This window comes from Callionymus lyra, chromosome 17 (assembly GCF_982586985.1).
Source record: "Callionymus lyra chromosome 17, fCalLyr1.hap1.1, whole genome shotgun sequence".
NCBI classification, from domain to species: Eukaryota; Metazoa; Chordata; class Actinopteri; order Syngnathiformes; family Callionymidae; genus Callionymus; species Callionymus lyra.
The window spans coordinates 24,508,658-24,536,157 of NC_141834.1; the positions used below are offsets into that span (position 1 = coordinate 24,508,658).

The 27,500-nt window shown below is 47.9% G+C and overlaps 2 protein-coding genes across 2 annotated transcripts in view; both read right to left on the reverse strand.

Moving 5' to 3' along the window:
- Positions 1-8,011, reverse strand: part of LOC148063104 (calsyntenin-3-like) — a 20,298-nt gene extending 12,287 nt beyond the window's left edge. The window contains exons 1-5 of the mRNA XM_087812939.1: positions 7,880-8,011; positions 7,735-7,819; positions 7,590-7,680; positions 6,622-6,705; positions 3,378-3,668 (exon numbers count right to left, since the gene is read on the reverse strand). Of these exons, the coding sequence (XP_087669065.1) occupies positions 3,378-3,668; positions 6,622-6,705; positions 7,590-7,680; positions 7,735-7,809 (541 nt within the window). The 5' untranslated portion in view covers positions 7,810-7,819; positions 7,880-8,011. The remainder of the gene's footprint in view (positions 1-3,377; positions 3,669-6,621; positions 6,706-7,589; positions 7,681-7,734; positions 7,820-7,879) is intronic.
- The window catches only part of LOC148063103 (calsyntenin-3), a 74,574-nt gene that overhangs the window by 12,287 nt on the left and 34,787 nt on the right, over positions 1-27,500 (reverse strand). Inside the window, exons 12-18 of the mRNA XM_087812938.1 lie at positions 24,757-24,905; positions 23,475-23,623; positions 23,182-23,408; positions 22,967-23,128; positions 19,970-20,251; positions 19,731-19,915; positions 19,158-19,640 (exon numbers count right to left, since the gene is read on the reverse strand). Coding sequence (XP_087669064.1) covers positions 19,500-19,640; positions 19,731-19,915; positions 19,970-20,251; positions 22,967-23,128; positions 23,182-23,408; positions 23,475-23,623; positions 24,757-24,905 — 1,295 coding nt within the window. The 3' untranslated portion in view covers positions 19,158-19,499. The remainder of the gene's footprint in view (positions 1-19,157; positions 19,641-19,730; positions 19,916-19,969; positions 20,252-22,966; positions 23,129-23,181; positions 23,409-23,474; positions 23,624-24,756; positions 24,906-27,500) is intronic.

Here is a 27,500-nt window from a genome sequence, read left to right on the forward strand (position 1 = left end):
CGACACACTTTAACACACCTACACACTTTAACACAGTTACACACTTTAACACACCGACACACTTTAACACACCTACACACTTTAACACACCGACACACTTTAACACACCTACACACTTTAACACACCGACACACTTTAACACACCTACACACTTTAACACACCTACACACTTTAACACACCGACACACTTTAACACACCGACACACTTTAACACACTTTAACACACATACACACTTTAACACACCTACACACTTTAACACACCGACACACTTTAACACACCGACACACTTTAACACACCCACACACTTTAACACACCCACACACTTTAACACACCGACACACTTTAACACACCGACACACTTTAACACACCCACACACTTTAACACACCCACACACTTTAACACACCGACACACTTTAACACACCGACACACTTTAACACACCCACACACTTTAACACACCGACACACTTTAACACACCGACACACTTTAACACACTTACACACTTTAACACACCGACACACTTTAACACACCGACACACCTTAACACACCCACACACTTTAACACACCGACACACTTTAACACACCGACACACTTTAACACACCGACACACTTTAACACACTTACACACTTTAATACACCTACACACTTTAATACACTTACACACTTTAACACACCGACACACTTTAACACACCTACACACTTTAACACACCGACACACTTTAACACACCGACACACTTTAACACACCTACACACTTTAATACACCTACACACTTTAATACACTTACACACTTTAACACACCCACACACTTTAACACACCTACACACTTTAACACACCGACACACTTTAACACACCTACACACTTTAATACACCTACACACTTTAATACACTTACACACTTTAACACACCGACACACTTTAACACACCTACACACTTTAACACACCGACACACTTTAACACACCCACACACTTTAACACACCTACACACTTTAACACACCTACACACTTTAACACACCGACACACTTTAACACACCTACACACTTTAACACACTTACACACTTTAACACACCTACACACTTTAACACACCTACACACTTTAACACACCTACACACTTTAACACACCTACATACTTTAACACACTTACACACTTTAACACACCGACACACTTTAACACACCGACACACTTTAACACACCGACACACTTTAACATACCGACACACTTTAACACACTTTAACACACCTACACACCGACACACTTTAACACACCGACACACTTTAACACACTTTAACACACCTACACACTTTAACACACCTACACACTTTAATACACTTACACACTTTAACACACCGACACACTTTAACACACCTACACACTTTAATACACTTACACACTTTAACACACCAACACACTTTAACACACCTACACACTTTAACACACCGACACACTTTAACACACCTACACACTTTAATACACCGACACACTTTAACACACCTACACACTTTAACACACCTACACACTTTAATACACCTACACACTTTAATACACTTACACACTTTAACACACCGACACACTTTAACACACCTACACACTTTAACACACCGACACACTTTAACACACCGACACACTTTAACACACCTACACACTTTAACACACCTACACACTTTAACACACCGACACACTTTAACACACCTACACACTTTAACACACTTACACACTTTAACACACCTACACACTTTAACACACCTACACACTTTAACACACCTACACACTTTAACACACTTACACACTTTAACACACCGACACACTTTAACACACCGACACACTTTAACACACCGACACACTTTAACACACCGACACACTTTAACACACGACACACTTTAACACACCCACACACTTTAACACACCGACACACTTTAACACACCGACACACTTTAACACACCGACACACTTTAACACACTTTAACACACCTACACACCGACACACTTTAACACACCGACACACTTTAACACACCCACACACTTTAACACACCCACACACTTTAACACACCGACACACTTTAACACACCGACACACTTTAACACACCCACACACTTTAACACACCGACACACTTTAACACACCGACACACTTTAACACACTTACACACTTTAACACACCGACACACTTTAACACACCGACACACCTTAACACACCCACACACTTTAACACACCGACACACTTTAACACACCGACACACTTTAACACACCGACACACTTTAACACACCGACACACTTTAACACACTTACACACTTTAATACACCTACACACTTTAATACACTTACACACTTTAACACACCGACACACTTTAACACACCTACACACTTTAACACACCGACACACTTTAACACACCGACACACTTTAACACACCTACACACTTTAATACACCTACACACTTTAATACACTTACACACTTTAACACACCCACACACTTTAACACACCTACACACTTTAACACACCGACACACTTTAACACACCTACACACTTTAATACACCTACACACTTTAATACACTTACACACTTTAACACACCGACACACTTTAACACACCTACACACTTTAACACACCGACACACTTTAACACACCGACACACTTTAACACACCTACACACTTTAACACACCTACACACTTTAACACACCGACACACTTTAACACACCTACACACTTTAACACACTTACACACTTTAACACACCTACACACTTTAACACACCTACACACTTTAACACACCGACACACTTTAACACACCTACACACTTTAACACACCGACACACTTTAACACACCGACACACTTTAACACACCGACACACTTTAACACACCGACACACTTTAACACACCGACACACTTTAACACACCGACACACTTTAACACACCGACACACTTTAACACACCGACACACTTTAACACACCGACACACTTTAACACACCGACACACTTTAACACACCGACACACTTTAACACACCTACACACTTTAACACACCTACACACTTTAACACACCGACACACTTTAACACACCTACACACTTTAACACACCGACACACTTTAACACACCGACACACTTTAACACACCGACACACTTTAACACACCGACACACTTTAACACACCGACACACTTTAACACACCGACACACTTTAACACACCCACACACTTTAACACACCCACACACTTTAACACACCGACACACTTTAACACACCCACACACTTTAACACACCGACACACTTTAACACACCCACACACTTTAACACACCCACACACTTTAACACACCGACACACTTTAACACACCTACACACTTTAACACACGACACACTTCAAGCAGGAAGTGACTCACCGTTGCGGACGGTGCTGCACACAATGGTTTCCTCCTCTCTGCGGGTCCCTCGGCTAGAAGTGGGCGTGGTCTGGATGTTGGCGCCGCCTCGACGCATCCACAGCTGCAGAGTAAAGTGGTCTCCGGACAGAGCCGAGACCACCGGGTCGGGCACTATGGCCACGTGGTTGGAGCCGTTGAAGGAGAAGACCAGCGAGGAGTCGGAGGACGGGAGCGTCGGGAGCGCCGAGGTCCAGTTGGCTGCAGGCGAGGGAGGAGGAAGGAGGTCCACTTCTCCTCGGACGGCACCTGCTCCAGAAGGACCAGGAGGATCAGGACAAAGTTTGGCCGCTGTGATCATTTGGTTCATGGAGGAGAGATGTTGCAACAATAACAGACTCTGATCTTCTTCAGTTAACCTTCAGCGAGGGGTTCCTCAGGGATGCCCACTGGGTCCTCTGCTCTTCGCAGACGACATCATTTGTTTCTTGTCAATTGTTGCTGGATGCTAATGCTAATACTTTATTTATTATTATTTATTTATTTAGACTTAGATTGTATTACTTGTTCTTTCTCTTTATTTCTCTTTGTTCTTGTTCTTATTTTATTTTTATTTATTTTTATGAATAATTGCTGTATTGTTGTGTCTAATTGGAAAAAAAACATTTCCTGAAGGAGACCTGCTGAGGATCAATAAAGTTCTAGCTACCTATACTCTTGTCTATTGTTCCAACATTACTGCTGGCATGCTAATGCTAATGCTAATGCTAATGCTAATACTCTTGTCTATTGTTCCAACATTACTGCTGGCATGCTAATGCTAATGCTAATGCTAATGCTAATACTCTTGTCTATTGTTCCAACATTACTGCTGGCATGCTAATGCTAATGCTAATGCTAATGCTAATGCTAATACTCTTGTCTTATTCTTGAGACTTTGATCTTCATGTTGATGACGTCACATCTTGTTCTGCTAAAGAACTTTGAACTTTAACAGAAGCTTTAATTTTGAGCAACATGTTTCTGAACCCACTCATCAAAAAGTTAATTTTTACTCTTGGCCTGAACATCTCTAATGTATCTGTACATGATGTTCATCTGAGTGACCTGGACTTCATCCCTGGACCTAAGACCTTAAAGGTCTCAGAGGCGTCTCACCTCAGCTGATACTGACGAAACTTTCTATGTTTGACTCTCTTTCCTTTAATGACTGACTTAACATGGACAGTTTGATTCACTGGTTCACTGATCATTGTGTTGAAATACTGGATCAAACCTGTTCAATCCAACTTGAAAATTCATAAAAACGGTGTCCTTGGACAAATGAAGATCTGCTGAGTCTGAAGAGACTGAGCGTCTCTGGAAGTCCACTAAACTTGAGGTGCACAGACTTCACCTCAGGGATCTGATGACTTCTTACAATGAGATGGTGGAAACTGCTAGATCTGATTACATCAGAAAACTAGTAACAACAAATAAGAAAAAACCCAAAGTATTTGATGTAATCGACCCTGAGTTACCAAAATGGTGAACCTCTACCTTCTACTGGGGTTTTTAACAATGCATTTAAACCATTGTGGAGCCTTTGATCAAAAAGCCAGGTTTAGACCCGACTGACCTCAGTATTTCATGCCGATTTCTAATCTTCATCCTTCAAACTCTTCTCTAGTTTCTTTCAGGATCATTTTAAAATTCTGGTTCTTACTTTCAGATCTATTCATGGTCAGACCTTCATGATCTACTGATGGTTCCTGAACCTCCGGACCAGAGGAGAGAAATCCTTCCAGACTGTTGCTCCTAAGCTTTGGAACCATCTCTGTGTTTGATGATCTACTGACTCCTTCAAGAAACATCTGTGTTTGATGATCTACTGACTCCTTCAAGAAACATCTGTGTTTGATGATCTACTGACTCCTTCAAGAAACATCTGTGTTTGATGATCTACTGACTCCTTCAAGAAACATCTGTGTTTGATGATCTACTGACTCCTTTAAGAAACATCTGTGTTTGATGATCTACTGACTCCTTTAAGAAACATCTGTGTTTGATGATCTACTGACTCCTTCAAGAAACATCTGTGTTTGATGATCTACTGACTCCTTTAAGAAACATCTGTGTTTGATGATCTACTGACTCCTTCAAGAAACATCTGTGTTTGATGATCTACTGACTCCTTCAAGAAACATGTGTGTTTGATGATCTACTGACTCCTTCAAGAAACATCTGTGTTTGATGATCTACTGACTCCTTCAAGAAACATCTGTGTTTGATGATCTACTGACTCCTTCAAGAAACATCAGTGTTTGATGATCTACTGACTCCTTCAAGAAACATCTGTGTTTGATGATCTACTGACTCCTTCAAGAAACATCTGTTTGATGATCTACTGACTCCTTCAAGAAACATCTGTGTTTGATGATCTACTGACTCCTTCAAGAAACATGTGTGTTTGATGATCTACTGACTCCTTCAAGAAACATCTGTGTTTGATGATCTACTGACTCCTTCAAGAAGCATCTGTGTTTGATGATCTACTGACTCCTTCAAGAAACATCTCTGTGTTTGATGATCTACTGACTCCTTCAAGAAACATGTGTGTTTGATGATCTACTGACTCCTTCAAGAAACATGTGTGTTTGATGATCTACTGACTCCTTCAAGAAACATCTGTGTTTGATGATCTACTGACTCCTTCAAGAAACATCTCTGTGTTTGATGATCTACTGACTCCTTCAAGAAACATGTGTGTTTGATGATCTACTGACTCCTTCAAGACACATCTGTGTTTGATGATCTACTGACTCCTTCAAGAAACATGTGTGTTTGATGATCTACTGACTCCTTCAAGAAACATCTGTGTTTGATGATCTACTGACTCCTTCAAGAAACATGTGTGTTTGATGATCTATTGACTCCTTCAAGAAACATCTGTGTTTGATGATCTACTGACTCCTTCAAGAAACATCTCAACACACTTTGATTTGAGCTTTTTCCTGATTTTGTGTTATGTGTCTTGATCTTTTAAAGTATACATTTTAACTGTGTATTGCTTTGATTGTTCTTTGTGACCCTGGTTTAGAAACATCTTTACTAATAATAATGACTTACTTTAAAAAAAAGAAAAATAATTAAATGGTTGATTAAACAGTAATATTGCAATAATACAAGTTAAATTTGAAATGTTAAATCCATTCAATATTCTCTGAGCAACTAACACGAGTGTTTGAGTCAAAGATCTACTGCACGTCTCTCAGGGACGCCTCACCTCCACTGCAGCCTTGGCTTGTTGGAAGTCTGGTCCTGCGGCGGCGAACTCGTCCACCCAGGCCTCGGCCGACTCCTGGGACACCTGCGCGTGAGGGGAGGAAGGAAAGAGTTTGGACTCAGGCGGATACTTCTGGAAGGAGGAAGACGGAGAATATGAATGGAGGAGAGAGAAGAGGTGAACAAAGGCCTCCTGCTCCCACACGGCAGAGGATGTGAACCTCAGGTGAGGTCCTACCTGCCGCACCACTCGCGCCCACTGCTCCGCCTGCTGAGCTTTAGTCAGCTCCAGCTTCTCGCTCCTCTCGGGCGCCTCCAGGGGGAGACTGCCTCCCCCCGTCTCCGTCAGGAACTACGGCAGGAGGGGAGGAGCGGGAGGAGCAGGGAGGTTTGGCGTTGGTGGTGGGATGAGCGTGCATGAAGTTAATCAGCAGGAGAAGGAGAAACGAGGAGGGACAGAAGTGGACTGTGAGTCTGATGAAGAACGTCTTGAGAAAGAAAAATGAAGGTGACACTTGATGACATCATCGCGAGAGATGTCACCTCAGCAGCGCCCTCTAGTGTCCTCAGACTGGAGTTCACCGTTTCAACAATTGGTGGAAGAATCTTTACCGAGAGGTTTTTAGAGGAAACATGAACCTCGTTGTTCTCGTCATCACAACAACACATTGAAAACATGTGAGTCAGTTGCTTGATAAGAGCCTCCGTGTCATGAGGACTCGGGTGAAGCAGGTCTGGCTCCACCAGCGCTCGTACCTGGTTGAGGGTGGAGGCCCAGTTCTGAGCCTCCCGGGCCTGAGCTCTATCTGTCAGATGTCTGTCTGTCTTGTTCTCCACTGAGACACTGCCTTCGCCAATCTGTCTAACGAAGCGCAGGAACTACACAACGATAGAACACAAACTCATCAGGAGGCCAGATGAAGAAGAAAGTGAAGAGTGACTCCAGGATCTTCCACCGTCCACACTCACCTCCGTGTTCTGTAACTTGGGGTCGTCGACCTTTGACACCAGTTGATTGGCGGTTTGCTTGAGCTCCTCTGACGCCTGAAACTCTTTGGTCCTGCGACGACACAGATGGTCAGAGAACATCTGGTGCGTCGCTGGTTCATCTCACCACTCGCTCTCTTTGTCTCCCAGGTCTCCCAGCCACAGCTTCTCCTCGGACTGCTCCAGGTACTCCTCCGCCCATCGGCCGGGATCTGAGCCCATGGACGCCATGAGAGAAGCTCCTAACATCTCACACATACTCTGGAGTCTACCTGCCGCCTCAGCGATGAACTCCTTCGTCCAATCGGCGTCTCCGGTGTCTCCCAGAGCGACGAGTCCCGGGGCGGACGCCGGGTCAGACGCCGGGTCAGATGCCGGGTCAGGACCGGAGAGGAACTCTGCCGTCCAGTCGCCGGAGAGAGCGAGTGCTGCCACGTCTGGAGCTGGAGAGCAGTCGGATGAGAAGAGGAACGACAAGCAGGGGATCAGGTCACCTCTCTGAGGAGCTTGTCTGAAGCTCTGCTGGTCGATCTGCTGCATCTCCTCCAGGAGCTGGCCCATGTCGAAGGTCTGCGGGGGTCTCGGGGGGGCCTGGAGGAACTCGTTGACCAACTGTTGAGAGGACCAAAGGCGTCATGGTGAGGTCACCGCCCCAAAGATGGCCGACTCACCTCTTCCTCGGTGGCGATCTCGATGGGAGTTGGAGGAACCTGGAACACAGGCGACGACAAAACTGTGACGTCGACAACACAACATCGACACAAGCGTTCAAAGACGGTTTCAGTCGCACAATAAATAAACACATCACACACAGCAGGTGGGTCTGAAGACGCTGGAAGAAAACCTTCATCTAGACCTTCTCAAAGCACTCATCTGACCTTCAGACCCCCACTCACCATCGGTGTGGCAGGGTGGCGCCACGCGCCTCCTTCCTGGGTCACATGACCCGTCAGCTTCATCAGGGGGTTCGCCCCCCCGCACTCCGCCTCCACCAACTCCCGCATCGCCATGGCAACACGACGGTGAAGAGAACCTTCTGGGGGCAGGTTGATCTCTGAGGGAAGACGGGAACAGAAGAATTCATCAGTCGGCACTTGTTCTTGGAAATGAATGCAACTGTCGTCTCCGGTCAGGAACCAGTACAATGAGAAATGAAGGAAGATGTCGGCGTGTTCTAGACTAACATCAGATCAACAACTGTTGAACCACCTGAAGGTCCAGCATCATCTCATCTGTACTCGTGCTCGGAGGATTCATCACACGTGACTCATGACGGCCTCACCATTGATGATGCGCCTCCATGCTCGACCAATCACAGCAGAGTGGGTGTGGTTATGGTCAACAAGATTTCATCTCCAGAACAACAGCTTTTTAGTGGGCGGAGCTTAAGACTATTTTCTAATGTGAATATTTAAATGATAAAATAGTTTTGTAAAAACACACACTGATGATACAATAGAGTCACACATCACAACAACACTTACACACACTGATGATACAATAGAGTCACACATCACAACAACACTTACACACTGATGATACAATAGAGTCACACATCACAACAACACTTACACACACTGATGATACAATAGAGTCACACATCACAACAACACACACACACTGATGATACAATAGAGTCACACATCACAACAACACTTACACACACTGATGATACAATAGAGTCACACATCACAACAACACTTACACACACTGATGATACAATAGAGTCACACATCACAACAACACTTACACACACTGATGATACAATAGAGTCACACATCACAACAACACTTACACACACTGATGATACAATAGAGTCACACATCACAACAACACTTACACACACTGATGATACAATAGAGTCACACATCACAACAACACTTACACACACTGATGATACAATAGAGTCACACATCACAACAACACACACACACTGATGATACAATAGAGTCACACATCACAACAACACACACACACACACTGATGATACAATAGAGTCACACATCACAACAACACACACACAATGATGATACAATAGAGTCACACATCACAACAACACTTACACACACTGATGATACAATAGAGTCACACATCACAACAACACACACACACTGATGATACAATAGAGTCACACATCACAACAACACACACACACTGATGATACAATAGAGTCACACATCACAACAACACACACACTGATGATACAATAGAGTCACACATCACAACAACACACACACACACTGATGATACAATAGAGTCACACATCACAACAACACACACACAATGATGATACAATAGAGTCACACATCACAACAACACGTACACACACTGATGATACAATAGAGTCACACATCACAACAACACACACACACTGATGATACAATAGAGTCACACATCACAACAACACACACACACTGATGATACAATAGAGTCACACATCACAACAACACACACACTGATGATACAATAGAATCAAACATCACAACAACACACACACTGATGATACAATAGAGTCACACATCACAACACACACACTGATGATACAATAGAGTCACACATCACAAAACACACACACACTGATGATACAATAGAGTCACACATCACAACAACACACACTGATGATACAATAGAGTCACACATCACAACACACACACTGATGATACAATAGAGTCACACATCACAACAAACACACACACACACTGATGATACAATAGAGTCACACATCACAACAACACACACACACTGATGATACAATAGAGTCACACATCACAACAAACACACACACTGATGATAAAATAGAGTCACACATCACAACAACACACACACACACTGATGATACAATAGAGTCACACATCACAACAAACACACACACTGATGATACAATAGAGTCACACATCACAACAACACACACACACACACACACACTGATGATACAATAGAGTCACACATCACAACAACACACACAAACACTGATGATACAATAGAGTCACACATCACAACAACACTTACACACACTGATGATACAATAGAGTCACACATCACAACAACACACACACTGATGATACAATAGAGTCACACATCACAACAACACACACACACTGATGATACAATAGAGTCACACATCACAACAACACACACACTGATGATACAATAGAGTCACACATCACAACAACACACACACTGATGATACAATAGAGTCACACATCACAACAACACACACACACTGATGATACAATAGAGTCACACATCACAACAACACACACACTGATGATACAATAGAGTCACACATCACAACAACACACACACTGATGATACAATAGAGTCACACATCACAACAACACACACACATCATCGGGACGAGGCAGACAAAAATACATCCACACATGTTCACGATATCTTCTGTGTCCATGTTCAGAAATCAAAAGTGTGTGTGTGTGTGTGTGTGTGTGTGTGTGTGTGTGTGTGTCCTACATCAGCAGTGACAACAGTATGTCACTCACCCACAAACACTCAGAACCTCCACGAGACGAGCGGCTCTGGAGGCAGGAAGTGATGAAATGTGCGGCTCATCTCAATGACCTACATCCACTAACCGCTGACTCGCCCAATCATCGACTAAACTTCTCTGACCCCTGCAGAGATCTGTCATAACACCACACTTCCGTTGTGTACTTCTCTTTTGTGCACAGGCCAGTGTGGAGCCACACACGCTCCTGTGGCGCCCCCTAGTGTCTGCGCCTGACACGTGTGGACGGAGTCAACGGTCAGAAACGGTTTCCATGAACACTTGAGAGTAAAAGCTCAGATCTGCTCGGAAATATCAATAAAAAGAGAAAAGAGGATCAAACGGATCAATAACTTCATATTAATAAGAAAAAGGCAAAATTCATGTTTGGAATGAAAGAAAAGATTATGAACGACAAACAGTTGTTGTAACATTTAGATTCCATTCATTGACACTAAACACATGTAGGATTATTTCAGAAAGACAACAAGAATCATTCCTGAAGATAAATATATGCAGTTCTGTGTATTTATGTGAGAAAAGTACTTCATGAATCATTCAAGCTGTGAATAAATAAACAGAGAAAAGATAAATAACCTGGAGTGAAGGCGAGATCTAAGATTTAACTGAAGGTTTGACTGACACGATGTTTCCAGGGGTGACGGTTGATGGTTAACCTGCTGGTTAGTTAAACTGGTCAGACTGGATCACAACGTTGACGTGGTTCATTAAATAAAAGTCAATATTAGTCTCATAATGTTGCTGCAAACACAACCATAAATAAATCAATAAAACATTATACTAAATACAACAGAACACAATACAATGCAGGTGGTTTATACTAGTTAGTTTTACTAGAAAAAGATCATGGTTAAATATTAACGCAACATTGGAAAATGAAAAAGATAATGTTTTAGATCAATAAACTTCATTGATACTCTGGAGGTTTTTTCTGGAGGTCCCTCTGTTTATCAATTAAATCCAACATTTATTGCACTTAATCACAGGTAAATATAATCTCAGGTGAGCAATAACATGTAAATATAGTCTCAGGTGAACAATAACATGTAAATATAATCTCAGGTGAACAATAACAGGTAAATATAGTCTCAGGTGAACAATAACAGGTAAATATAATCTCAGGTGAACAATAACAGGTAAATATAATCTCAGGTGAACAATAACATGTAAATATAGTCTCAGGTGAACAATAACAGGTAAATATAGTCTCAGGTGAACAATAACATGTAAATATAATCTCAGGTGAACAATAACATGTAAATATAATCTCAGGTGAACAATAACAGGTAAATATAGTCTCAGGTGAACAATAACATGTAAATATAGTCTCAGGTGAACAATAACAGGTAAATATAATCTCAGGTGAACAATAACATGTAAATATAGTCTCAGGTGAACAATAACATGTAAATATAATCTCAGGTGAACAATAACAGGTAAATATAGTCTCAGGTGAACAATAACAGGTAAATATAATCTCAGGTGAACAATAACAGGTAAATATAATCTCAGGTGAACAATAACAGGTAAATATAGTCTCAGGTGTTGACACTACGCTGCTGTTAACTTAACAACATCGTGTTGTGTTTAAGAAACATCTAGTTCAGGATAAACACTGAGAAAAGCGTGTTTTGCTCTAAAACACACAGTTTCGTTCAACATGTAACAAAGAGTAGTAACTGGAGTTAGCTCGATGCTAACAGGCTAACACGCTCACTCACCGCTGCAGCCGAACAGAACCGGCTCACCGGCCGCTTCTAGAGACGTGTGGGTCAGAATCCAGGCCCGACTGTGAACCTGCAGCTCCTCGCAGAACCTCTTTATTTACCTTCCTCCTCCATGACCCACAAACCCGCCGCAGCCGCGCTTACGCTCTTCTCTGTATTCTCGAAGGAACTTACGTCAGATCCTGGCGGCTGAGCGCGACGTTACCAGCGCGCGCAGCTTTACGTTACATTCGTAGCGTAAACATTCGTAGCGTAGAGAGCAAAGTGCAGTTGATCCCTGAGGACAGAACCGTCGCTTCTACTGGTTCTGGTGTCACTGGTTCCGCCTTAGACGGGAGATGTTACACACAGTCGATTAGATCCGTCTGGAGAATCCATGGTATATACAGTATATATACAGTATATATATAGATAGATCTATCTATCTATCTATCTATCTATCTATCTATCTATCTATCTATCTATCTATCTATCTATCTATCTATCTATCTATAGATAGATAGATAGATAGATAGATAGATAGATAGATAGATAGATAGATAGATAGATAGATAGATAGATAGATAGATAGATAGAGAGAGAATATATATATATAACAACAGTAGGACAATGAAATGATTGACAGAACACGTGTCTGTAAACGAGCTCAGATCATTATTATTATTACAGCAAACACTCTCGGTGCAACGACACATCATCAGTGTTGTATCCTGGGTTCACAGGGTGTTTCGGGTCAGACACCCTCGCCCAGGTGACCGAGCCAGGGTTGATCAGGCTTGTGTCTAAGAAGCTTGTTTAGCCCACGGATCTCACGCCTGATCCACAGACACCTTGACGCTTGTTCTGCTGCGTCGGTGATGTTTCCTCATCTGCAGTCCCTTCACTGCCAGCATCTTGAGGGCCTGGTGAGAGAGAACCTCCTGCCTCGACCTCCATTGGGTTGCATTGTGTCCTCCATCCCCTGATGAGAGAGAACCTCCTGCCTCGACCTCCATTGGTTTGCATCGTGTCCTCCATCCCCTGATGAGAGAGAACCCCCTGCACTCGACCTCCATTGGGTTGCATCGTGTCCTCCATCCCCTGGTGAGAGAGAACCTCCTGCCTCGACCTCCATTGGGTTGCATCGTGTCCTCCATCCCCTGGTGAGAGAGAACCTCCTGCCTCGACCTCCATTGGGTTGCATCGTGTCCTCCATCCCCTGGTGAGAGAGAACCTCCTGCCTCGACCTCCATTGGGTTGCATCGTGTCCTCCATCCCCTGATGAGAGAGAACCCCCTGCACTCGACCTCCATTGGGTTGCATCGTGTCCTCCATCCCCTGATGAGAGAGAACCCCCTGCACTCGACCTCCATTGGGTTGCATCGTGTCCTCCATCCCCTGGTGAGAGAGAACCCCCTGCACTCGACCTCCATTGGGTTGCATCGTGTCCTCCATCCCCTGATGAGAGAGAACCCCCTGCACTCGACCTCCATTGGGTTGCATCGTGTCCTCCATCCCCTGATGAGAGAGAACCCCCTGCACTCGACCTCCATTGGGTTGCATCGTGTCCTCCATCCCCTGATGAGAGAGAACCCCCTGCCTCGACCTCCATTGGGTTGCATCGTGTCCTCCATCCCCTGGTGAGAGAGAACCCCCTGCCTCGACCTCCATTGGGTTGCATCCTGTCCTCCATCCCCTGGTGAGAGAGAACCTCCTGCCTCGACCTCCATTGGGTTGCATCGTGTCCTCCATCCCCTGGTGAGAGAGAACCTCCTGCACCCGACCTCCATTGGGTTGCATCGTGTCCTCCATCCCCTGGTGAGAGAGAACCCCCTGCCTCGACCTCCATTGGGTTGCATCGTGTCCTCCATCCCCTGGTGAGAGAGAACCTCCTGCCTCGACCTCCATTGGGTTGCATCGTGTCCTCCATCCCCTGGTGAGAGAGAACCCCCTGCACCCGACCTCCATTGGGTTGCATCGTGTCCTCCATCCCCTGATGAGAGAGAACCCCCTGCACCCGACCTCCATTGGGTTGCATCGTGTCCTCCATCCCCTGATGAGAGAGAACCCCCTGCACCCGACCTCCATTGGGTTGCATCGTGTCCTCCATCCCCTGATGAGAGAGAACCCCCTGCACCCGACCTCCATTGGGTTGCATCGTGTCCTCCATCCCCTGATGAGAGAGAACCCCCTGCACTCGACCTCCATTGGGTTGCATCGTGTCCTCCATCCCCTGATGAGAGAGAACCCCCTGCACCCGTCCTCCATCGTGTCCTCCATCCCCTGGTGAGAGAGAACCCCCTGCACTCGACCTCCATTGGGTTGCATCGTGTCCTCCATCCCCTGATGAGAGAGAACCCCCTGCACTCGACCTCCATTGGGTTGCATCGTGTCCTCCATCCCCTGGTGAGAGAGAACCTCCTGCCTCGACCTCCATTGGGTTGCATCGTGTCCTCCATCCCCTGATGAGAGAGAACCCCCTGCACTCGACCTCCATTGGGTTGCATCGTGTCCTCCATCCCCTGGTGAGAGAGAACCTCCTGCCTCGACCTCCATTGGGTTGCATCGTGTCCTCCATCCCCTGGTGAGAGAGAACCTCCTGCCTCGACCTCCATTGGGTTGCATCGTGTCCTCCATCCCCTGATGAGAGAGAACCCCCTGCACTCGACCTCCATTGGGTTGCATCGTGTCCTCCATCCCCTGATGAGAGAGAACCCCCTGCACTCGACCTCCATTGGGTTGCATCGTGTCCTCCATCCCCTGGTGAGAGAGAACCCCCTGCCTCGACCTCCATTGGGTTGCATCGTGTCCTCCATCCCCTGGTGAGAGAGAACCCCCTGCCTCGACCTCCATTGGGTTGCATCGTGTCCTCCATCCCCTGATGAGAGAGAACCTCCTGCCTCGACCTCCATTGGGTTGCATCGTGTCCTCCATCCCCTGGTGAGAGAGAACCTCCTGCACCCGACCTCCATTGGGTTGCATCGTGTCCTCCATCCCATGATGAGAGAGAACCCCCTGCACCCGACCTCCATTGGGTTGCATCGTGTCCTCCATTCCCTGATGAGAGAGAACCCCCTGCACCCGACCTCCATTGGGTTGCATCGTGTCCTCCATCCCCTGATGAGAGAGAACCCCCTGCACCCGACCTCCATTGGGTTGCATCGTGTCCTCCATCCCCTGATGAGAGAGAACCCCCTGCACCCGACCTCCATTGGGTTGCATCGTGTCCTCCATCCCCTGATGAGAGAGAACCCCCTGCACTCGACCTCCATTGGGTTGCATCGTGTCCTCCATCCCCTGATGAGAGAGAACCCCCTGCACCCGACCTCCATCGTGTCCTCCATCCCCTGGTGAGAGAGAACCCCCTGCACTCGACCTCCATTGGGTTGCTTCGTGTCCTCCATCCCCTGGTGAGAGAGAACCTCCTGCCTCGACCTCCATTGGGTTGCATCGTGTCCTCCATCCCCTGATGAGAGAGAACCCCCTGCACCCGACCTCCATCGTGTCCTCCATCCCCTGATGAGAGAGAACCCCCTGCACTCGACCTCCATTGGGTTGCATCGTGTCCTCCATCCCCTGATGAGAGAGAACCCCCTGCACCCGACCTCCATCGTGTCCTCCATCCCCTGATGAGAGAGAACCCCCTGCACTCGACCTCCATTGGTTTGCATCGTGTCCTCCATCCCCTGATGAGAGAGAACCTCCTGCCTCGACCTCCATCGTGTCCTCCATCCCCTGATGAGAGAGAACCCCCTGCACTCGACCTCCATTGGGTTGCATCGTGTCCTCCATCCCCTGATGAGAGAGAACCCCCTGCACTCGACCTCCATTGGGTTGCATCGTGTCCTCCATCCCCTGGTGAGAGAGAACCTCCTGCCTCGACCTCCATTGGGTTGCATCGTGTCCTCCATCCCCTGGTGAGAGAGAACCTCCTGCCTCGACCTCCATTGGGTTGCATCGTGTCCTCCATCCCCTGATGAGAGAGAACCTCCTGCACCCGACCTCCATTGGGTTGCATCGTGTCCTCCATCCCCTGATGAGAGAGAACCTCCTGCACCTGACCTCCATAGGGTTGCATCGTGTCCTCCATCCCCTGGTGAGAGAGAACCTCCTGCCTCGACCTCCATCGTGTCCTCCATCCCCTGATGAGAGAGAACCCCCTGCACTCGACCTCCATTGGGTTGCATCGTGTCCTCCATCCCCTGGTGAGAGAGAACCCCCTGCCTCGACCTCCATCGTGTCCTCCATCCCCTGATGAGAGAGAACCTCCTGCCTCGACCTCCATCGTGTCCTCCATCCCCTGATGAGAGAGAACCTCCTGCCTCGACCTCCATCGTGTCCTCCATCCCCTGATGAGAGAGAACCTCCTGCCTCGACCTCCATCGTGTCCTCCATCCCCTGATGAGAGAGAACCTCCTGCCTCGACCTCCATCGTGTCCTCCATCCCCTGATGAGAGAGAACCTCCTGCCTCGACCTCCATCGTGTCCTCCATCCCCTGATGAGAGAGAACCTCCTGCCTCGACCTCCATCGTGTCCTCCATCCCCTGATGAGAGAGAACCTCCTGCCTCGACCTCCATCGTGATCTCCATCCCCTGCTTCTGCATTCGCCTGCCAGCTCCTCATACTTATTAGAGTTTTCTATTATACTACTGATCCCTTTAACACTGTTATTGTTAGTCGTGTCAGGTTTAGTACAAACACTGTTTCTTTAAGTGATTTCACTGACGGCACTCAGACCACTGCGGGAGCCAAGGTCTCAAGCGGGAAGTTGAATGAACAGAAAGACTCGTCGTGACGTCTTGAAGTGTTTTTATTATGAATTTCATTACACTCTGGGACAATGTTTTCAATAACAATTAATCAGCATTTGCATCAGTAATTACAAGTAACGCTCCAATAGTAACACTTGAATAAGTTTAGTAATTATTTTCTCTCTGAACACTCATCATAACAGGCTGATCACTGACATCACTGCACGTCACACAGACAGCAAGAGACACAGAGGGGGAGGACGGGGGAGGACGGGTGAGGACGGGTGAGGACGGGGGAGGACGGGTGAGGACGGGTGAGGACGGGGGAGGACGGGGGAGGACGGGTGAGGACGGGTGAGGACGGGTGAGGACGGGTGAGGACGGGTGAGGACGGGGGAGGACGGGTGAGGCAGGGGTGAGGACGGGTGAGGACGGGGGAGGACGGGTGAGGACGGGTGAGGACGGGTGAGGACGGGGGAGGACGGGTGAGGACGGGTGAGGACGGGGGAGGACGGGTGAGGAAGGGTGAGTCAGAGGTGAGGACGGGAGAAGACGGGTGAGGACGGGTGAGGACGGGTGAGGACGGGGGAGGACGGGGGAGGACGGGTGAGGACGGGGGAGGACGGGTGAGGACGGGTGAGGACGGGTGAGGACGGGGGAGGACGGGTGAGGACGGGTGAGCCAGGGGTGAGGACGGGTGAGGCAGGGGTGAGGACGGGTGAGGACGGGTGAGGACGGGTGAGCCAGGGGTGAGGACGGGTGAGGACGGGTGAGGACGGGTGAGGACGGGTGAGCCAGGGGTGAGGACGGGGGAGGACGGGTGAGGACGGGTGAGGACGGGTGAGGACGGGTGAGGACGGGGTGATAAGAAGCACGTAGTTGTACATTCATTTCAAAGCAAAGACCAGAAAGAAAGATTTCAAATGTGCAAAACTCTGGTGTCGTCCTGCGAGGACGTTTTGATTGGACGGTCCTCGTCGCCACGACAACTGAAGAGAAACCATGAATCTGAGCAGGAAACCGTGGATCACGTGGATTTTTCTTCTTGTATGTACAGAAAGTTACAATCAAAACGGCCCAAGTTGAGCAGACATTCTGGAAACAGCAGGGGGCGCTCGTGAGAGTGAAGTCAGTGGACATTCCTTTGTCACCACTTTGTTGACACATGTGTAACCAGATGTTAGTCTGTGCGTCACTTCTTATGATAACACATAGAAAACATGTAGAAAACAACATTGATGTCATTATTAACAGCTTCTCTGACCTTCAATGACCTTCTTATAGAGACTAATATTTCTAAGGACAATATAAAAAATAAGTTGTTTACAATACAAACTTATTTTCCCAACAATAAATAAACTTTTCAGCAAAAATTTCTCAAACAAGATTCAAACATTTACAACTTTGAAGAACAAACGTTAAGAAGTGATGCACAGATTAATAAACAATATCAGAACATGATGGGTTTCCATGTTGAACAGAACACACCACAGAATGTTTGGTCACATGATCACGAGTCACGTGATCTCGTGGTCACATGACCATGTGGTCACTAGTCATGTGACCACATGGTCATGTGATCACAGGGTCACATGACCATGTCAAGTGACCCTGTGATCACGTGGTCATATGATCACGTGATCATTTGATCATGTGATCTTGTGATGTCAGAATAGTTGTGCAGACTTGAGGAAAACAAGTCATGGTTCCGGCGACTCTTCTGGGTCGTGTCAGAAACCGACGACTTCTCTCTCACCAACTGTTTACATTGTGCCATCGAACATGGAGGCGCCGGCTGGTGCGGCGCCGCGTGGCGTGGAGTATGAAGGTTGTGCGTTTACATTCCTTACACGAGTGTGTCAGTGTAACAAAAGTGTGGTGTCAGGACTGTGTGGGGTACGTGCAGCTCAGTAGCGGCGGACGTTGGCGTCTCTGCCCTCCTTCTTGAAGATGATTCGCTGGTCGTCGCCGGCGTCGTCAGGTGACTCCGCCTCCTCCTCGCCGTCGCCCTCCGCGTCGGCCGAGACGCCGAGACGAGCCTCGTAGGACTGAGACGGAGAACGAAGGATTAGCATCGCTGCTAACGGATGGATCGACAGGTGGATGACGAGCAGGTGAAGACGCCACAGGTTCTTTACCTCCATGGGGTTGACGATGATGGTCAGAGCGGAGTCGTCCCATTGGCCGGTCCCCTCCTTGGCCCCGCCCCTGGAAGCCTCACCACGGCGGTGAATAGAGCGAATCCTGAAGACGCCCAGAATCACCATGACGACCAGGAAGCCCACGCAGACCATGATGATGACGGTGGCAGCTCCCGGCACCACTGCAGGACAGAGACCTTCAGCTCATCCTGAACTTCTGGACGCTCGCGCCTCACCTGAGTTGCGGTGCAGGTTGGGCAGGGCGTGTCCACTCAGCTCGCCGGCGTGATGCGCCGGGTGCAGGAACTGCTGCTGCGAGGCCAGCAGGTGCGAGGGATGGTAGAGCGAGTCCAGCGAGTGCAGGAAGTTGACCTCCAGCGTCAGCTCGTTGCTGGTGTATCTGCCGTTCATCTCGGAGCAGGACAGACGGAACCGCCGCTCAAAGCGAGACGAGCCTCGAGCCAGACGGTACCGGACCGAGCGCAGCACGTCCTCGTACACGGAGATGGACTCGGCGCCTGCAGGACCAGACGTGACATCGTGAACGCGTGACATCGTGAACGCGTGACATCATGAACGCGTGACATCATGAACGCGCGACATCATGAACGCGCGACATCATGAACGCGCGACATCATGAACGCGCGACATCATGAACGCGCGACATCATGAACGCGTGACATCATGAACGCGTGACATCATGAACGCGTGACATCATGAACGCGTGACATCATGAACGCGTGACATCATGAACGCGTGACATCATGAACGCGTGACATCATGAACGCGTGACATCATGAACGCGTGACATCATGAACGCGTGACATCATGAACGCGTGACATCATGAACGCGCGACATCATGAACGCGCGACATCATGAACGCGCGACATCATGAACGCGCGACATCATGAACGCGCGACATCATGAACGCGCGACATCATGAACGCGCGACATCATGAACGCGCGACATCATGAACGCGCGACATCATGAACGCGCGACATCATGAACGCGCGACATCATGAACGCGCGACATCATGAACGCGCGACATCATGAACGCGCGACATCATGAACGCGTGACATCATGAACGCGTGACATCATGAACGCGTGACATCATGAACGCGTGACATCATGAACGCGTGACATCATGAACGCGTGACATCATGAACGCGTGACATCATGAACGCGTGACATCATGAACGCGTGACATCATGAACGCGTGACATCATGAACGCGTGACATCATGAACGCGTGACATCATGAACACGTGACATCATGAACGTGTGACATCATGAAAGTGTGACATCATGAAAGTGTGACATCATGAACGCGTGACATCATGAACGCGTGACATCATGAACGCGTGACATCATGAACGCGTGACATCATGAACGCGTGACATCATGAAAGTGTGACATCATGAAAGTGTGACATCATGAACGCGTGACATCATGAAAGCGTGACATCATGAAAGCGTGACATCATGAACGCGTGACATCATGAACGCGTGACATCATGAACGCGTGACATCATGAACGCGTGACATCATGAACGCGTGACATCATGAAAGCGTGACATCATGAACGCGTGACATCATGAACGCGTGACATCATGAACGCGTGACATCATGAACGCGTGACATCATGAAAGCGTGACATCATGAAAGCGTGACATCATGAAAGCGTGACATCATGAACGCGTGACATCATGAACGCGTGACATCATGAACGCGTGACATCATGAACGCGTGACATCATGAGCGCGTGACATCATGAACGCGTGACATCATGAACGCGTGACATCATGAACGCGTGACATCATGAACGCGTGACATCATGAACGCGTGACATCATGAACGCGTGACATCATGAACGCGTGACATCATGAACGCGTGACATCATGAACGCGTGACATCATGAACGCGTGACATCATGAACGCGTGACATCATGAACGCGTGACATCATGAACGCGTGACATCATGAACGCGTGACATCATGAACGCGTGACATCATGAACGCGTGACATCATGAACGCGTGACATCATGAACGCGTGACATCATGAACGCGTGACATCATGAACGCGTGACATCATGAACGCGTGACATCATGAACGCGTGACATCATGAACGCGTGACATCATGAACGCGTGACATCATGAACGCGTGACATCATGAACGCGTGACATCATGAACGCGTGACATCATGAACGCGTGACATCATGAACGCGTGACATCATGAACACGTGACATCATGAACGCGTGACATCATGAACGCGTGACATCATGAACGCGTGACATCATGAACGCGTGACATCATGAACGCGTGACATCATGAACGCGTGACATCATGAAAGCGTGACATCATGAACGCGTGACATCATGAACGCGTGACATCATGAGCGCGTGACATCATGAGCGCGTGACATCATGAACGCGTGACATCATGAACGCGTGACATCATGAACGCGTGACATCATGAACGCGTGACATCATGAACGCGTGACATCATGAACGCGTGACATCATGAACGCGTGACATCATGAACGCGTGACATCATGAACGCGTGACATCATGAACGCGTGACATCATGAACGCGTGACATCATGAACGCGTGACATCATGAACGCGTGACATCATGAGCGCGTGACATCATGAACGCGTGACATCATGAACGCGTGACATCATGAACGCGCGACATCATGAACGCGCGACATCATGAACGCGCGACATCATGAACGCGCGACATCATGAACGCGCGACATCATGAACGCGCGACATCATGAACGCGCGACATCATGAACGCGCGACATCATGAACGCGCGACATCATGAACGCGCGACATCATGAACGCGTGACATCATGAACGCGTGACATCATGAGCGCGTGACATCATGAACGCGTGACATCATGAACGCGTGACATCATGAACGCGTGACATCATGAACGCGTGACATCATGAACGCGTGACATCATGAACGCGTGACATCATGAGCGCGTGACATCATGAGCGCGTGACATCATGAACGCGTGACATCATGAACGCGTGACATCATGAACGTGTGACATCATGAACGCGTGACATCATGAGCGCGTGACATCATGAGCGCGTGACATCATGAACGCGTGACATCATGAACGCGTGACATCATGAACGCGTGACATCATGAACGCGTGACATCATGAACGCGTGACATCATGAACGCGTGACATCATGAACGTGTGACATCATCACCTGTGATGGCGATGTAGGCAGTGGTGTTGATGATCTCCAGGCCTCTCTCCCTCACGACGTCCATGTCCACCAGCAGCTCCTCGCGCTCCGGGTTAAGCTCCTCCCCCAGAGGCTGGACCTCGCAGCCGTCCAGCGTGTGAGCGACGGCGTCCGACATGAGCGCTGCGGAGCATCACAGTGAGCTGGTCCCTCCTGCAGGGGGCGCCACCACTCACCTCCTCCCTCCATGCCCTGAGCTGCCGTGTTGACGGCGTGAGTCAGCGAGCAGACGATGCGAAGCTCCGGGAACAGGGGGACACCTCTGGGACCCTCGAACTCAGGGGCCGGGCGGGCCAGATGTGGACCGACCCCCGACAGAGAGATCTGAGGGGCGTCAGGCTGCAGGACCACCAGGTAACCCTCGAGCGTCTTGAGAGCCAGACAGCTCTCCTCGTTGAAGCACCTGCACGTCAAACATGTCCATCAAGACCAGAACCTTCTGGACTGGAGTGTGACAGCAGGTTCGGACCTCAAGGACGTGGTGAGCTTCAGGGGTCGCACTCCAGGTGTGGCGAAGCGAAGAGAGTTCCTGTAGGTGACCTGCTGAACCGCCCGGTTGAAGCTCTCGATGTCGTCTCCTTCCAGAACCAGCACCGACTGACTCGGGTTGACGTGAACCTGCAGGTCAAGGTCATCAGTTCAGACAAAGACAGACTTGAATCTGTGCTACATGTCAAGGTATCGTTATCTTGTAGATGCTAGTGCAGGTGCACATCACATGGAGAGCTAATAGCTACATGCTAACAGCTTCATGCTAACAGCTTCATGTTAACAGCTACAATCTAACAACTACAAGCTAATAGCTTCATGCTAACAGCTTCATGTTAACAGCTACAATCTAACAACTACATGCTAATAGCTACATGCTAACAGCTTCATTTTAACAGCTACAATCTAACAACTACATGCTAATAGCTACATGCTAACAGCTTCATGTTAACAGCTACAATCTAACAACTACATGCTAATAGCTACATGCTAACAGCTTCATTTTAACAGCTTCATGTTAACAGCTTCAGGTTAACATCTACATGCTAACAGCCACATGCTAACAGCTTCATGTTAACAGCTACAATCTACCAACTACATGCTAATAGCTACATGCTAACAGCTTCATGTTAACAGCTTCATGCTAACAGCCACATGCTAACAGCCACATGCTAACAGCCACATGCTAACAGCCACTTGCTAACAGCCTCATGTTAACAGCTTCATGTTAACAGCTACAATCTAACAACTACATGCTAATAGCTACATGCTAACAGCTTCATGCTAACAGCTTCATGCTAACATCTACATAGTAACAGCCACATGCTAACAGCTTCATGCTAACAGCTTCAGGTTAACATCTACATAGTAACAGCCACTTGCTAACAGCTTCATGCTAACAGCTTCAGGTTAACATCTACATGCTAACAGCCACATGCTAACAGCTTCATGCTAACAGCTTCAGGTTAACATCTACATAGTAACAGCCACATGCTAACAGCTTCATGCTAACAGCTTCAGGTTAACATCTACATAGTAACAGCCACATGCTAACAGCTTCATGCTAACAGCTTCAGGTTAACATCTACATGCTAACAGCCACATGCTAACAGCCTCATGCTAACAGCTTCAGGTTAACATCTACATAGTAACAGCCACATGCTAACAGCTTCATGCTAACAGCTTCAGGTTAACATCTACATGCTAACAGCCACATGCTACCTGATAACAAGACACCCACAGACTCCAGGTGTGTTAATTACCTTCATCCCAGATCCGAGAGTCTCCAGGTCCCCGAAGTCCAGGCCCTCCCTGCAGGCGTACAAACACTCCACCACACTGTGAGGCTCCACTGATCCGGGGCGCACCGTCACCCCCGACAACAGGCCATGGTAGCCGCCCACGAACTTCACTGTGACCAGAGACAACTGTTACACACCTGTGATGACAACACCTGTGATGACAACACCTGTGATGACAACACCTGTGATGACAACACCTGTGATGACAACACCTGTGAGCGACACACACACATGATGACAACACCTGTGAACGACACACACATGATGACAACACCTGTGAGCGACACACACATGATGACAACACCTGTGAGCGACACACACATGATGACAACACCTGTGAGCGACACACACATGTGATGACAACACCTGTGAGCGACACACACACATGATGACAACACCTGTGAGCGACACACACATGATGACAACACCTGTGAGCGACACACACATGATGACAACACCTGTGAGCGACACACACATGTGATGACAACACCTGTGAGCGACACACACATGATGACAACACCTGTGAGCGACACACACACATGATGACAACACCTGTGAACGACACACACATGATGACAACACCTGTGAGCGACACACACATGATGACAACACCTGTGAGCGACACACACATGATGACAACACCTGTGAGCGACACACACATGTGATGACAACACCTGTGAGCGACACACACATGATGACAACACCTGTGAACGACACACACATGATGACAACACCTGTGAGCGACACACACACATGATGACAACACCTGTGAACGACACACACATGATGACAACACCTGTGAGCGACACACACATGATGACAACACCTGTGAGCGACACACGCATGATGACAACACCTGTGAACGACACACACATGATGACAACACCTGTGAGCGACACACACCTGTGATGACAACACCTGTGAGCGACACACACATGATGACAACACTTGTGAGCGACACACACACATGATGACAACACCTGTGAACGACACACACATGATGACAACACCTGTGAGCGACACACACATGATGACAACACCTGTGAGCGACACACACATGATGACAACACCTGTGAGCGACACACACATGATGACAACACCTGTGAGCGACACACACATGATGACAACACCTGTGAACGACACACACATGATGACAACACCTGTGAGCGACACACACATGATGACAACACCTGTGAACGACACACACATGATGACAACACCTGTGAGCGACACACACCTGTGATGACAACACCTGTGAGCGACACACACATGATGACAACACCTGTGAGCGACACACACACATGATGACAACACCTGTGAACGACACACACATGATGACAACACCTGTGAGCGACACACACATGATGACAACACCTGTGAGCGACACACACATGATGACAACACCTGTGAGCGACACACACATGTGATGACAACACCTGTGAGCGACACACACATGATGACAACACCTGTGAACGACACACACATGATGACAACACCTGTGAGCGACACACACACATGATGACAACACCTGTGAACGACACACACATGATGACAACACCTGTGAGCGACACACACACATGATGACAACACCTGTGAGCGACACACACATGATGACAACACCTGTGAGCGACACACACATGATGACAACACCTGTGAGCGACACACACATGATGACAACACCTGTGAGCGACACACACATGATGACAACACCTGTGAACGACACACACATGATGACAACACCTGTGAGCGACACACACATGATGACAACACCTGTGAGCGACACACACATGATGACAACACCTGTGAGCGACACACACATGATGACAACACCTGTGAGCGACACACACATGATGACAACACCTGTGAACGACACACACATGATGACAACACCTGTGAGCGACACACACATGATGACAACACCTGTGAGCGACACACACATGATGACAACACCTGTGAGCGACACACACATGTGATGACAACACCTGTGAGCGACACACACATGATGACAACACCTGTGAGCGACACACACATGATGACAACACCTGTGAGCGACACACACACACATGATGACAACACCTGTGAGCGACACACACATGATGACAACACCTGTGAGCGACACACACACACATGATGACAACACCTGTGAGCGACACACACACACATGATGACAACACCTGTGAGCGACACACACATGTGATGACAACACCTGTGAGCGACACACACACACATGATGACAACACCTGTGAGCGACACACACATGATGACAACACCTGTGAGCGACACACACACACATGATGACAACACCTGTGAGCGACACACACACACATGATGACAACACCTGTGAGCGACACACACATGTGATGACAACACCTGTGAGCGACACACACATGATGACAACACCTGTGAACGACACACACATGATGACAACACCTGTGAGCGACACACACACATGATGACAACACCTGTGAACGACACACACATGATGACAACACCTGTGAGCGGCACACACATGATGACAACACCTGTGAGCGACACACACATGATGACAACACCTGTGAGCGACACACACATGATGACAACACCTGTGAACGACACACACATGATGACAACACCTGTGAGCGACACACACATGATGACAACACCTGTGAACGACACACACATGATGACAACACCTGTGAGCGACACACACATGATGACAACACCTG